The 16,366-nt window shown below is 35.9% G+C and overlaps 1 protein-coding gene across 1 annotated transcript; it reads right to left on the reverse strand.

The window, feature by feature from the left end:
• Nucleotides 1–12,048: 12,048 nt before the first annotated feature.
• LOC131635340 (long-chain-alcohol oxidase FAO2-like) lies at nucleotides 12,049–15,602 on the reverse strand. The gene is made up of 3 exons (XM_058905956.1): nucleotides 15,227–15,602; nucleotides 14,558–14,839; nucleotides 12,049–13,890 (listed from the first exon to the last, which is right to left on the reverse strand). Exons 1-3 carry the CDS (start codon nucleotides 15,422–15,424, stop codon nucleotides 12,169–12,171), a joined length of 2,202 nt encoding a protein of 733 aa, XP_058761939.1. The 5' UTR covers nucleotides 15,425–15,602; the 3' UTR covers nucleotides 12,049–12,168.
• Between the last annotated feature and the right edge of the window lie 764 nt (nucleotides 15,603–16,366).

The following is a 16,366-nucleotide window of genomic DNA, read 5'->3' on the forward strand; positions in this document are numbered from 1 at the left end:
GTGTTCATGATGTGATGTGTCGTTCTAGGCAAGGTCAGAGTGATCTAAGGGTGTATTTCTACAACCTCAAAAAAACATGCATACAAAGGACAAAGGAACAAATCTCTAATTCACACTTATAACCCTAACATATGTATGTTGTATTCTGAACACCTTAATAGTTGTAGTTCCTTATCTCTAAGTGAACTAAGTGAGTGAATATCTCTGTCATACTCTTTCAACTACTTTGATTATGAAGTGCACTTGTTGTTGGATCTCTCACAATAACAAGCTATTATCTTTTATTAAGTTGATCATTCAAATGAGCAGATTTGTAAACAAGTTAACACATAATAAAGCAAGACATTAAACTACACATCATTTAACATAAAACAACTTAATATTAATTTCACATTGCTCAACAACAAAAGGTTTAGCTCATAATGAGATGAGTACAAACTACAAGCTTGGTTCTCAGAAGCAACATCCTTAAACCAATAATGAAAAATAAATGGAAACCTAAGAGCTATTTAGAGACTTCTTAAGATGGATAATCAACAAGATATGACTCCAGTCGCACCAGAACTCAACATCTTATATAAGATTGGATGAAAATAAGAAAACTCTCTCTACTTTCCACTATCCTCACACTAGTATAATCTATATTTTTCTTGAAAGTTCTAAACTCTCTCTTCATTCTCATTAAGGTCCTATATATAGGCCTTCACTAGGGTTTCCTGTGATGTCTTGAATCATGGGTTCAATATGAGAAAATCACATCAAGCCCATGCATGAATCATTCCCATCTCCTCCTCCCTTCTACTTAGCCAACAAGGAATCAGGTACGAGAAAACATTGGTGGGGGAAAAGGCGTATTGTGGCGGTGCTACACAGTGCACATAGTACTATTGTATTATCTTCTGTCTTCTAGTGCCTCCAAGCCTTATCCAATTTATTCAAATGAATTTCCTTTTAAGCACAACAGAGACTTCCTCCAATGTAACCATCCTTCCACATTTTCCCTAGAAACTCAAGTGACTTCAACATTTTTTTCTCCTTTAGCTAAGTTTAGCTTTTGCTTAAGTTTACGATCCCAGGTAATGACCATTGTAGTCTTTCCTTAGCTCGACAAAATTAACCTTAAATCAAGCACAAAAATACATCAAAACAACTAAAGGGAGCATCTATTGTGCTCCAAGCAAATAACTATAAAAACAACTAAACTGAGCTAAAGTAACAAATAAATGGTAATTTAACTATATAATAACCAAAGATTAAGGTATTTATTAACTCACAAAATGTGGTTTAACACACCTCCAAACTTGAATTATTACATATCCTCAAGTGATGTGACAAATAACGAAAGAGAAACTTCCATTCAAAGTAACCACCTTTTCAAACAACACTAACCCACAATCAACTCAAAAATCATCTTTAAGGGACTTGTTTAAAAAATTAGCACAACTCAACTCTGAAGCTTAACCATAAGTGTGTGTGTGTGCTCTGTGTATCACTGATGCAACTTGTCACGCCAATACTTTTCAATCAAGATAGCCAGCCTAAATTTAACTTTGTTTGTCTCATCCTATGGTCCAAGAACTCAATTTTTCAGTTTCAGAAAGGGGATTTGACTAATCTATTATCATACTTTTGTACAAAGGAACACATAAGCATTTATTGAAAATTTTGTAGATGCTCCACCTTTTCACCTGACGGGATCTCACTTGTAATGAGTCCAACATGTTACTAATGGTGAAGACAACTACTGTTCCTCTAGTTTCAGGCACATGAACTTATTAAAAATATTTGCTCCTCCAGTTTCGGGCACAAAAGCTTGTTCCTCTGGTTTCGTGCATAGGAACTTGTTATGAAGTGTTCTTTAGCTTGCTTTATTTACACACTTTGGTGTGTTTATTAGCATATGTCATGTGTCTAATGTACTAAGTCATAAACAATAGTGTTAACCTCCCCTAACTAAATCCTACAGTGAAATCTTATTCCATACCTTAAAACAATTCAAATTAATCAAGAGGCTGCATACTTTTTTGACTACTAAAGGCGCAACAGGGGTTATCAGAAACACAAGAAGGTGTAACTGATTAACACTCAATACCTTGTTTCCAATATTGTCACAGTCCCAATAAATTTTTCCTAAGTTTTCTACAGTTGTTTGTCTGATAAGGTTACAGTTAGTTGTTTTCTTTGTTTTTATTATAATATTTTTTTGCAACTAAAATATCATAAACTAATTAATCAAAAACAAGCAAACAGTTTCATTAATCCAAAGAAAATGGTTGAAACAGCCAGACAACAGAAAACAAACAAAACAAACACAACAAAACATAAAACAAAATAGCAGGGAAAACACAAAGAGGATATGATATGATTGGTAATTTGGATGGGTAGGGTTACAACAATATCCACCACTCCCATCATTAAATTTCCAGCACTATTATAAAATTTGAATTATCACTAAAAGGCCACAAAATCATCATCAATTCATGAGTAAACCTCAACAATTAACCACAACATCAACACTACTCATTATTCAAGCAAATATAATCAAAATAAGTCTCATAATCATCCTATCCAACACATAGTGTGCATCTTTTGATTTGTGAGCACTTGGATTATATCATCACAACTTCAATCAAATTCGAAATCCACAATTAACAAAAACAAACAAATCTATTCCAACTTCTAACATTATACTCCAAATCAACAACAATCATGGTGTTCTTGAAGATCGGAGAGAGATCGAAGATGAATCTTGTAATTTTGTGACTATGTATTCTTGAAGATTTTCATGGTGTTCTTGAGCAAATTCAAAGGAAATTGGGATTTTGATTGTAGAGAGAGGTGAGAGCAAAATAATTTTTTTTTTGATGAGAGAGTGTGGAAATCGAATAATGAATGAAAATAGTAGTAAAAGGGAATATATAGTGTGAGTGGAAAATTTCAAAAATGCTCTTAACTATTTTTTTTTGCTCATTTTCGGGAAAATACAACTCGGCGCGAAAAGTGAAAACGAAACCAACGGCAATTCAAAGATAACCAAATTTGTGACTCATATCCGCGAGAATCGCCTCAATCCGATAAACGGTCAAAAAGTTACGCGCGTTTGAATGACGAGAAACGTCGGTTCATCTGGCGCGACTGTGCAGAATTTCGTGAGTACCGTTCAAAGAACGCGATTAAACTCATCCTTCGGCTCGAAATCTGAATGAGCGTATTTGATGAAGAATCGTAGTAAACGAAATTTCGGAGAGAATGCCGCCGGAATGGGCTTCGTACGATAAAAATCGAAGAAGTTATGAATTTTTGAACTTTGCGCAGCGTACCTGAAAAACACACTTTTTACTGAAAAATCACGACGCTCTTATAATTTTCTGGGATTTTCAGTGAAGAATTGACCGACGGCCCAGACATATGACATGTTGGGAATAATGAGACGAAGCTCTAGTTAAAAAATGAAGCAAAACGAATGAGCGGATTGTGAGATATGAATTTTTTAGCATCCGAAAACTTGTGGTTCAGCACCATTTTTCACTGTAAAAACTCATGTAATTTGCGAATTTGAGAACCTTCCTCACATAATACATTGTCGAACCCAACAAACGAAATGGATTAGACCTCGAGACGGAACTTTGGGCATAAGTCTCGCTTCAGAACAGTAATCCGACCAGGAAATATGACTTTTTGAATATTCGGAAAACAGTGAAGCGGTGAACTTGAAATTCCAAAAACAGTTAATTTCCACCACTTTCCTATATGAATTAGATTTCGGCTTGAACATGAAAGATGTAGAGAACTCTGAAACAGTCCCGGCCTCGCGTGAATCAAGCTCATACCACCTTCCAAACGATAATTACAATTTTTGCATTTTCATCGTATAAACCGAATTTCACACCGCACTTTCTTGAAACCACGAGAACTCTTTATTATTTTTCTTCAATTTTCAAACAATGAAATAAACACCATTCATAACTTATAGCACATATAAAGAGGGCAAATTTTGGGGTGCAACAACCCCGACTTGAACATGGGTCCATGGACTCTACTTTACACTACGACCTATAATCTTGTAATCATGCCAAATATCACTTGGAACCACCCAAATCATGTACAAACTTAGTTGTTACCACAAAACGCGTTTCACTATAATGCAAAACAACCTGAAGAACACCAAAACTCACACATTTCGTGCCATTTTTCACACGGTTTCAATTGGAAAATTCTTGAGTTGGTTCACACGTTTGGGGTCTGAATCCCACACGTACATCGTCTCATTTCATTCCCTATAAATAGAGGAGTATTTTGCCTTCATTTGCAAGCTTTCAAAGCCACAAAAACTCTGCCTCCATCACTCTAAAAAAGCTCTAAAAACCAGAAGATCATTCTTCAAATTCAAGCTCATTTCAACTTGTTTATTTGCCAAGAACTCTTCATCAGCATTCTCTGAAGTTGTTTGAACCATTACAGAAGTTGGAAACACCTTGCAAGTACCAAATCTATTTCACCATTTTCTGAACTTGAAGCTCACTTCGAATAGGTAGATATGAGTTTCATTTTAACCAAAGCAAGTTACCACTCTCTTCGTCTTGATCTTCTGATGAAAAGCCCTCACTAAATTGGAATTTTTTTATCACATTTGTCATTTAATTTTAGGTTGAAGTTTCTAGGGTTCTTACGCTTTTCTGCAAATTATCTTTGCCCAAATCAAATAAATTGGTCTTAAGCAAAGAGATATGAACGATGATGTTAGTTGAAGCTCAATCATGTGTTGTTAGAGCTTAAAACAACTAGTTTGTGTTTCTACAAAAATGAAAATGATTAAAGATTGAAGATGAAGTTGCGCGTGTTTTGGAGCCAAAGTTTGAATGTGTCCAATCACAGCGCGCCACCTCACTTGATCGTTGCTCACTTTATTTTCTTTTTCTTTTTTAACCATTTTATTTATTTTTATTTCAAATATTTATTAAAAATAGTTCCAAAATGATTTTTAATCCCTTCTTTTTTCCATAATTTTCAAAAAAATATTATCTATCATATATGTTTTTTTTTTCCAGAATTTAAAAATAATTTTTGTTATTTTTCTCTTCTTTTTTTTTAATTTCTTTTTTCAATTTATTTCTTCATCTTTTTGAAGCATTTTTTATCCCAACTTTTGAGGTCTCAATACTTATACTATTTGTGATTTTCTCAAATATTTTTGGATATTTATTTGATATTTTGATACCTCTTTGATGTTGTTGTGAAAAACGATACCAATAACAAAGTATAATAGGGAATTAGGGAAGAGAATAAGAACACAAGAATTGGTTATAACTGCTATTCTTTTACTTTCTCTTAAAACAAGATTACAAGTTTACAAGAATAACAAATAACCTCTCTCACCCTAAATTAGGATTTGCAGCTTAGCAATGATGAGAGACTAGTATGCTATTTATAATAAAACCTAACATACTAACTAATGGGCTTTTTCAGCAAGGCCCATTACACAAGCCAACTTAATAAACAAGCTAACTTAACAAATTAGGGTTTAAACACTAAAACCTAATTTAACATGCTAACAACCCTAGCATCTTCGACATCTGCATGCTCGACCCATCTTCGACTACAGCATGCACACTTCGACACCAGCATGTGAGCAACCCTTCGACTTCATGCTTAACTCTGTCGGACTGTCGAACCAAGAAGCTACCCTTCGACAATACTAGAGTTCGATCCAATATCTCACAAATCTCCACCTTGGACCTAACTCTACAACGTCAAGGAACAAACTAGCTTTCTTCATGCAGCTTTATCAACTGCATACAGTGGAAAAACTTGCAACTCGGCAATGTCTTGGTGATCATATCAGCAGCATTGTCTTCAGTCGAAACCTTCAGCACTTGGACTTCTCCACGCTCGATTACTCCTCTGACGAAATGCAGCCTCACATCAATGTGCTTAGTTCGCTCATGATAGGCTGAATTCTTTGACAGGTGTATTGCACTTTGACTATCACATTTAACAGTGATACCTCGACCTTGAAGTTTCAGCTCCTTCGCAAAACCTTCAAGCCACAATGCTTCTTTCACAGCTTCAGTTAGGGCAATATACTCCGCTTCAGTGGTTGATAGAGCAACAACCTTCTGAAGTGTTGCTTTCCAACTAATTGCAGTGCCAAACATAGTGAAAACATATCCAGAAATAGATTTTCTGGAATCCATACAACCTGCATAATCAGAGTCGACATATCCTTCTATTACTGCTTTACTATCTTCACCCAAGGCTCCACCATAAATTAGGACTCTATTCAGAGACCCATTTATGTACCTTAAAATCCACTTCAATGCTTGCCAGTGAGCCTTTCCAGGATTCGCCATGTACCTGCTTACAAGACTTACTGCGTATGCTATGTCGGGTCTAGTACAGACCATAGCATACATCAAAGAACCGACTATATTAGCATATGGGATGCTATTCATATAGGCTCTTTCGACATCAGTACTGGGACACTGATCAATACTCAGCTTGAATTGAGGGTTTGTTGGAGTCACAACTGGCTTCGAATTTGACATACCAAACTTTTCAAGAATCTTCCGTAGATATGCCTCTTGAGATAGGCATAACTTCGACTTCTTTCTATCTCTTCGAATGTCAATTCCAAGAATCCTGGAAGCAGCTCCCAGATCCTTCATATCAAACTCCTTATTGAGTTCAGCCTTCACCCTCATCACATCTGTTCCAGTTCAAGATCGAACTGTGCCACCATGGCAAGCAATATTCGAATGGACCTATGCTTCACAACAGGAGAAAACACATCATTGAAGTCGACACCTTCTTTCTGAGTGAAACCCCTTGCAACTAACCTTGCCTTGTATCTTTTCGACGTCACTCCTTCAATTCCTTCCTTAACTTTGAAAATCCATTTACAGCTGACTAACCTTGCCCCAACAGGTTTCTTGATCAGTTCCCAAGTATGATTATCATGAAGAGATTTTATCTCATCATCCATGGCCTTCAGCCATTCAGTCTTATTTTGACTCCTCATAACTTACTTATAGTCTCTAGGTTCTCCGTCTAGAACCTCACTTGCAGAGATTAAGGCATAAGCTATAAGATCTGCATATCCAAGTCTTTGAGGTGGCTTGATGACTCTTCTCGACCTATCTCTCGACAATAGGTAGTCATCGTCAGTTTCCTCAACTTCAGCATCTTCTGGTTCTTCTTCGACTTCATCTGGGATATGCAATTCAGCATCAACATGCTCCACCTCAACAGGAATCTCTACCTGTTCCAGCTCTTCGTCAGATGTTTCTGTACTTCGACCAACATCATCAATTTTCTTAAAAGCCATTTCAGCTTCATTGAAAACTACATCTCGACTGGTGATACACCTCCTGTGACCTGGCTCTAGGCACCATAGCCTATAAGCTTTGACTCCTTCAAGGTATCCCATGAACATGCATTTCAGAGCTCTAGGTTCGACCTTGTCTTGCCTAATGTGAGCATAGGCTACGCAGCCAAATACTCTCAGTTTGTCGAGATCTGGTGGATGTCCCGACCAAACTTCTTCAGGTGTCTTCATATCTAGCGCTGTCGAAGGACATCTGTTTATCAGATATGTTGCTGTCGAAACAGCCTCAGCCCAGAACACCTTTGTTAACCCCGCACTAGTCAACATGCATCTGACTCTCTCCAAAATAGTTCGATTAAACCTTTCAGCCAAACCATTTTGCTGTGGAGTACCTGCAGTAGTTCTATGCCTTGCAATACCAGAGGCAGCACAAAAACTGTCGAATGCCTCATTGCAAAATTCAAGGCCATTGTCGGTTCTCAACCTCTTGACCTTTCTGCCAGTCTGATTTTCAACCAGAGTCTTCCAACTTTTGAAATTCTCAAAAGTTTCATCCTTAGTCTTCTGGATGAATACCCATAATTTTCTGGAATAATCATCTACTATGGATAGAAAATACCTTGCTCCTGAATGTGATGGACACCTTGCAGGCCCCCAAAGATCAGCATGGATGTAATAAAGGGATCCATGTGTTCTTTGTTTGCCTTTGTTGAACTTCACTCTGCAATATTTTCCAAGTACACAGGGTTCACAAAACTTCAGCTTTTCGACTTTGTCTCCACCAAGCAGATTTTGTTTCCCTAATTCGACCAGACCCTTTTCACTGACATGGCCCAATCTCATGTGCCAGATTTCTGTTTTCGACAAAGGTTTCGTGGATGCAACATTTGTCGAACCACTTACAACTTCAACCTCAAGGGTATACAAGCCTTGTTTCTTCACGCCTCTCAAGACTTCCTTCGAACCCTTCATGACTCTTAGGATACTTTTCTCTCCTTGGAAAACATATCCTTTCTTGTCGAATTCACCAAGAGAAAGCAGATTTCTCTTCAAATCAGGAACATACCTGACTTCAGTCAACAACCTTATTGACTCATCATGGAGCTTGAATCTCACAGATCCAACACCTGCAATCTTGCAAGCCTTGTTGTTTCCCAGCAATACTGATCCACCATCTTGATCACATAATTCCTCGAACAAGTCTTTGTTTGGAGTCATGTGCCAAGTGCAACCTGAATCCATAATCCACTCCTTCTTAGAGTCACTGCTTGAAACCACAAGAACATCAGATGATTCGAAATCATCTTGAACAATGGCAGCGTTGCCATTATCCTTACCTCCATGATATTTCAAGCGTTCAGGGCACACCTTTCTTGTGTGACCCTCCTTCTTACAATGGTAGCATCGAATGCCAGATGCTTCGCCACTGTAAGTCTTCGACTGGCTTTTGCCTTTCTTCTTGTCGAACTTACCATTCTTTCGTAAGAGTTTTCCTTTAACGGCCAAACCTTCGCCAACAGTCGAAGGTTTATGCTCCTTTCGTTCATTCAAGTCCTTAGAGTACAAGGCTGATTGAACTTCTTCAAACGTCAGGGACTCCCTTCCATACAAGAGAGTTTCTTTGAAGTGAGCATGTGATCGAGGCAAAGAACACAATAGTAACAGCGCTTGATCTTCATCATCGATCTTCACATCAATATTTTCAAGATCAAGAATCAGCTTGTTGAACATATCCAACTGCTCAGCCAATACTTTGTCTTCAATCATCTTGAATGAATACAAAGCTTGCTTCAGGTAGAGTCGATTTACCAGCGATTTGGTCATATACAAACTTTCAAGTTTCACCCATAACCCTGATGCCGTCGTCTCCTTTGATACCTGTCGGAGAACCTTATCACCAAGGCTCAACAAAATTGCGCTGTGTGCTTTCTCGATCATATTCGTCTTCTCCGCTGCCGTCAATTCTGCATTCATGGCTGCCTCTCCCTTCAACGCTTCCAAACAACCCTGCTGAACCAGTAGAGCTTTCATCTTCAAGCGCCACAGACCGAAACCATTCACTCCGGTGAACTTTTCAATCTCATACTTTGTTGAAGGCATCTTCTCCACGCTCACCGCACCAATTTGTTGTGAAAAACGATACCAATAACAAAGTATAATAGGGAATTAGGGAAGAGAATAAGAACACAAGAATTGGTTATAACTGCTATTCTTTTACTTTCTCTTAAAACAAGATTACAAGTTTACAAGAATAACAAATAACCTCTCTCACCCTAAATTAGGATTTGCAGCTTAGCAATGATGAGAGACTAGTATGCTATTTATAATAAAACCTAACATACTAACTAATGGGCTTTTTCAGCAAGGCCCATTACACAAGCCAACTTAATAAACAAGCTAACTTAACAAATTAGGGTTTAAACACTAAAACCTAATTTAACATGCTAACAACCCTAGCATCTTCGACATCTGCATGCTCGACCCATCTTCGACTACATCATGCACACTTCGACACCAGCATGTGAGCAACCCTTCGAATTCATGCTTAACTCTGTCGGACTGTCGAACCAAGAAGCTACCCTTCGACAATACTAGAGTTCGATCCAATATCTCACAGATGTTTTTTAATTTCCATTTTAAAACCATTTTTTAAACCTTTTTATTGATTTTTTTTATTAATTTAATATGTTTTTGCTTCTGACTTTTGTTGACTTTTATCAATTGTGGTTGATTGATGTTTCATCTTGTTCAATTTGACTTCGAATTGATACTTTGATTGAATTAACTTTCATCATTCTAAACTTATCATTAAATGATCATTTGATCATTTTTTATACTTTGGATTAATGATAAGTTGCATCTCATTGTATTATGAAGAAGTTTGATTTAAGTAATGATCTCATCCTCTTGCCTTTGTGCTTGATCACTTTTCTCTTCTTCATTTTTTTTTATTTGTGCTACATTGTTGTAGGAGAATGATCTTTATCATTTCTCTAATATGTATGACACATAAATTGCTATTGAACTACCTCATACAGGCACTACTTCTATATAAATACGCTTACAATTGCTTAACATAGTGTCAAATTGTCCCGAATCGATTGATTGATCATTTTAATACTAACATTGGCATACAATTGTGCTAACTTTACTTTTATGCACCTTTACTTTAACGTCATTTATTATTTTGCCATTTACATTTCATGTCATTTATTACTTGCCATTATGTTTATTCTTCTTGTCTTTATTGCTTATCAAAAGACCAAAAACATCTAAATATGGCAAAACTCTAAAATCTCTTAATAATTTTGTGTGGACTTGATGTTACTATCTCATGCTTGAGGAGTTTGAACTTTTGGACTTAGGCTAGACTTTTCTTTGTTTGGAGATTGTTGTATATGAGAGCCTTGGGAATTCATCTGGACCTTGGACTTTCATCTGAGAACTTGGCCCTAATCCTGATAAACAGTTGAACTTTTGAACTTGTGTTTCATCTGATGCTTTGTGATCTTAATATTCATCTAATACGCTTGTGGTCTTGGATTTCATATGATACTTGGTTCATCTGAGACTTTTGATCTGATCATATGCTTTGCTTGCTTGGTTGTTACTTATTATGTGGCTTAAATTTAAAGGGAAAGAAATACTCATTTTGACCAATATCAAATGTTTGCTCCATCTTGTGGTTAGTTCACTTGCATACACAATGGCTTTTTCTTGGGCTACTTTACAACGAGACATTTTATTTTCTTGTCATTTGTCTTTATGCTTTAGGATAGTCTCTTCATTTCCTCTCACTTCTTCAATTTTTAAAATTTTTCTCTTTTTCAAAACCTTTTTGTTTTCAAACTTAAAACCTTTCATAATAAAACTTACTTGGTCAAGTGATCGTCAAACCTTGTTCTTATTAAATGTTAAAACACTTAATCATATTCAAACATTTTCAAAATCCGGACAAACATTATCAAACTTTTTTTTGTGCCCTTGTGCACTTTTCTTTAAAATCTTTTCAGAAAGGAACAACATTAGTCCAATTCTGACAATGATGCAAACCCTAAGCCCATAAGTTGTGGTTGTAGTTGTTATTTTCCACTTAAATGTGAGACATGCTTGCTCATTAAATCCAAGTAAAGCTCTCCATATCAAGATGATGCAAATACACACTCCCTCATACTTGTGGATGACAATTGGTGTTTTTTACTCGAAGACGACGAAATGTGTTTTCCATTAAAATCAAACAAAACAAACATTCGTATTTCCTTTTGAAAATAACTATAAATGCTCTTACTTTTCTATTGCGCATAGGGATATGTAGGCACATGACAAGATGCGTCGTCTTGCCAAACACACAAAAATAAAAACAATTCTTTTTCTCATCTCATCAATCTTTTGCACAAAATCCTTAGTCTAAAAGCACATATTTTCAAAAGGGAAGAAAAATGAACATGGTATTCCCTATTTGCAGTCACAGAAGACCATTTCTTGTCCAGGCTAAGATAAACTCAGGAAAAACTAAGAATTTTCTTTCAGATAAACCTTCACTTGTATATTTTTTAGTTGTAGAATCCTATAAATCCCAATGGTGAAATCACTAATATAATACATATTAAAGGATGCAAATGGTGAGATCACAAATATGAAAGGATACAAATTTAATCATCGGAGAACTTCCAATTTTACAAAATCTATAAGAAATACATATTAATAATAAACTATGAGACAGCTACATGAAACTTTCTTTTGTTATCACAGGTATAAAGTGAAAAGTACATGTATATTTTCCATGAAATTATTCTTTTACTGAAATAATACAAACTTCATTATTATTATTCATCAATCAGAATCTACTTTTTCTTAAGTGATTCTGCAATTTTACTAGCAATACAATATGCTGTAGATTGAATGGTTATCATAGGGTTAACACCAACAGCACTAGGTAAAACACTTCCATCACACACATACAACCCTTTTGCTTCCCAACATTCTCCATTCTCATCAACTGCACCCTCTTTTTCATTACCACCCATTCTACAGCTTCCCATTTGATGTGCAGAACTAAACATGGTCCAAAACTCACCTCTCGATCGTGGACCTCCCACAACCGCGACAGAGTCGAGAAACTCCTCCAAATCTTCTTCTTTGATCCCTCTACATTTGATTCTTTGTCCATCACTCCTATGAGTTCCAACTTCTACAGCTCCCGCCGCAACCAAAATCCTTAAGCTCTTCCTCATTCCAATTTTAAGATTTTCTTTGTCCGTTTGATCAAGTCTATAAGAAACTCTTCCTTCGCCTTTTACTTTTCCCGATCCTTTGTCTCTAACCAATGCAAAAAGGTTAGCAGTTCTTGCATATTTCACCATTCTATCTTTCATATCGTGTCCCGAGGTCCATGGAACCAATGCTGAAAATACTCCAGGTCCTATAGCAGGGGCTTCTATAATGACTTTCGGTGTGGAATTCTCAGCAAGTACTTTGTGTATAGAAGTTATGATTCCCCCTTCATAGTTACTACCACTCAAGTTTGTTATGTCTTCAGGGAAATAGCCCCAAACAAATTGAACAGGGTGGAGATGAAGGTTGTTTCCGATGTTCGGATTTCTTAGTCCGCTAGAAATCATTAGAGGAGGTGTAAGTAGTGATCCACATGATGAAATAGTTACTTTGGATTCTATTTGGAGTTTTTTTGTTATCTTACTCTTCCAACTTGCTGCAGCAGTCACTCCTGAGCAGTTCTTTCTTCTTGTTCCATTTTTTCCATCTTCCAGAATGAACTTCTCAGCTTTACATCCAGTGAGGATAACTGCGCCGTTTTCTACAGCATCGACCAACCAAGTAGAGTCGGTTCCCTTTTTATCTCCTGTTCTACAACCGTAATTGCATGAACCGCAATAATGATCTTCTGAAGCATTCACAGAAACTGACTCAACTTTTAAACCGATACTCTCACACCCTTTTCGAAGAACTTGATTTTGAAAGCCTTCCTTGTTGCATTTATCTGTGACACCGATCCTTTTGCATACCGAATCCATAGCAGATCGATAGTCGGAGCTAGTGAAAAGTGGTAATTTATATTTTTCAGACCATTCCTTCATGACAGAATCCGGGGTTCTTACACATGCAGCCCAGTTTATAGCTGAACCTCCACCTACTGTTGAGCCAGCCAAGATCATCGTTTTACCATCAACTGTTGGCATGATGCCACCTGATTCGTATAGCTCGCTCATCGATGAATTTTCCAGGGAAGAATAATCTTGAGAAACAAAATACTCTCCTTTCTCTAGGATGATCACTTTATGACCTGATTTTGCAAGAATTGCAGCCGCAACTCCTCCGCCGCAACCAGAACCGACAATGACAACATCACATTTGATCTTGTACAAGTTCTTCTCTTCAGTGACTTCAAGGCCTTTTTCTTTTAGAGATTGGATTAATGTAGAATCGGTTTCGTGCGTAGTCTCTATTAGTCCTTCTTGGAGGGGCCTTTTCTTTGGTTTCAACTTTTTCCTGTTGTCCACCTTGTACCCTATTGCCTTCCACATTGGATTATGTCCATTTTCATCAGTCTGCGGCAATTAGGGAAATTACATTCAGAAAATTTTATCATTATGACTTGAACTTCAAACATGACATATATCCAAAACAATTATGTATAACTCCTTTTCTACATGAACTATAAAATAACGGTATCATACAAGCCAGTGTTTTTATTGAAAAACGAGTCAAATTAGTTAGCCCGATTTTCATCAGCTAAATAACAGTCCTGCTAGTTCTCTACCATATCTTTAAACTGCCAATTTTGGGATCACATAACAAGACCTTGTCACATGCATACCAATCTCTTGGTTAAATTAACACGAAATCTATATTTCGAGTATACCGCATACAATTCAGAGCCGATTTTGAGGGTGTGCAAGGCGGCCTAAAGTACAAGGCCTCACTTTTTCACGATTAAACTATGGCAAAAACGGCTTCCATACACATATTCTACGACTCAACTAAGCTAACTTCAGCTTTTTTTGCAGGGCCTCTCAAAAGTTTGAGAAGGCTCTGATACGATTAGCGCTATCAATACATATTTTCCAAACATTCTGAACTTGAAATTCATTCAATAACAAAATGTGTAACATAATACACTAACATTTTTATATCTCATAGTCAAACTAACAAACATTTTATGAGCATATCAATTTTCAACCACAGATTAAAAACACAGTGTATGAGAAAGATTACCCTTGAGAACAAAGTATAGAAGAAACTAAGTTTGAGCAACACAAACACATCCCTTAGAGGCATCCACCAACGTTTCGCATTTGACCAATTCTTCAGAATCTCTTGTCTCTTTTCCAATGAAATCTCAGAGAATTTAAGAACAAATGGCCACTTCCATTGCAAGCAATAAGTTCCACAAATCAACAGTGTCCCTAATCTGAATGACAGAATCCTTAGAATCCACTTCACCAAAGGCATTGCTTCTGGTATACTCCTCTTGAACAACATCAATAGCTCTGCCCCCTAATTTTCATTTCAACAAAAAAAAAAAAAAAACTCAATTGAATTGATAAAACTCTTGCATTTTCAAAAAAAAATTATTTAAAGTTTCAATGCTATAGTATTAGGCCTTGCAACCGACTAATCTAAAGGGACCAATTCCACTGTTCAGTAGAGAAAAACCGTTTAATGTCTGAGTAAAGCAAAGTTCTGTATGAAGTGCCTCAAAATTGTTAACATATCAGACTTCAAGAGAAGCACACTCTCAGGATCCGGGCCAACTCAGGGTTCGAGAAAAATTAACAGAAAATAGTGTGAAATTTGACACGCGTCATTCAACTAAGAGCCATAAACAAGAATTTAGATGATAGATAGATAAAAAAAAAGTACATAGTATGGTTGAAAAATAACCTCATCAGGAAATGGGAATTGAGAACCAGAAGTTCTGTAAAAGGATGAGAGTGGTTGATTTTCATTGTTGGATATGATAGAAGGAAAAAGGGTGTCACAAATGGAAGCCAAAACATGTATCTGAGTGGTTGATAATCCATGGCTATAACCTTTCTCTTTTCTCCTACCACCTCTCAATAGAGGATGACAATCTTCCATTACTATTCTTCTGAGTTGTATCTGCAATCACAAAGATACTATTTATTTTACTGTTGTGAGTTGCATAAACAGTTATGACAAAAATCAGTGTCTTAACTCTTTATTTATATGACAGAACCATTTAAGGACTCTGAATCTGTTCAGTTATGGGTGTCAATGATTTTAAATGAGTATGGTCCTTTTTGATGTCATAAATTTTGTGAGTTACTATAACAAACAACCATTCATTCAATTTCAATTAAGATAGTGAAATGTCTAGTCAATAATTCATGCATGTGATTTTGAACAAAGTTATAAGTAGTAAAATATTTACTCTCTCCCTCCGTCCTACAAAAATATCCAGCACACTATTTTCCACAATTAACAAAAGTACATAAAAGTAATAGAGAGAATATTATTATTACTATAGTATTTTTATAGTATTTTTTTATGTATTAAAAATTGTGAGATTTTTATTAATTAAAAGGTAAAATTAAAAAAAATGTATTAAAAATTAAAATAAATCATTTATTTTAAGACATCGTTTTCTTTAAATAAGACACTCACATGTGGGACGACGAGAGTAACATTTTTATCCTTTAGTTAAAAAGAAAATCAGAAAATATCTTTTTACCATTCAACTCTACCACTAATATACTCTGTAAGAGATATTTTTCAGTTTAATTAATTATCATGAGTTTGAACTTAGTGTATGTTGGATTCTATTTTTGAAAAATCCAAAATTAATTCTAAAAATATAAAATTAATCTTGAGTGATTTTGAAGTGTTTGATTTTTTAAAACAAATTTGATTTTATATTCAGAAATGATTTTATTTGAAGGTAGGATTTATAATTTCTTTCTTTAAAATTGATGTTATGTGATTTTTACACTGAAATTTATTGTTCAATTCATTTTTATATAAAAGTATTTAAACAAAAATCAATTTTACTAAACTCAAATT

The sequence above is a fragment of the Vicia villosa genome, unplaced genomic scaffold (genome assembly GCF_029867415.1).
Source record: "Vicia villosa cultivar HV-30 ecotype Madison, WI unplaced genomic scaffold, Vvil1.0 ctg.001464F_1_1, whole genome shotgun sequence".
Taxonomy (NCBI): Eukaryota; Viridiplantae; Streptophyta; class Magnoliopsida; order Fabales; family Fabaceae; genus Vicia; species Vicia villosa.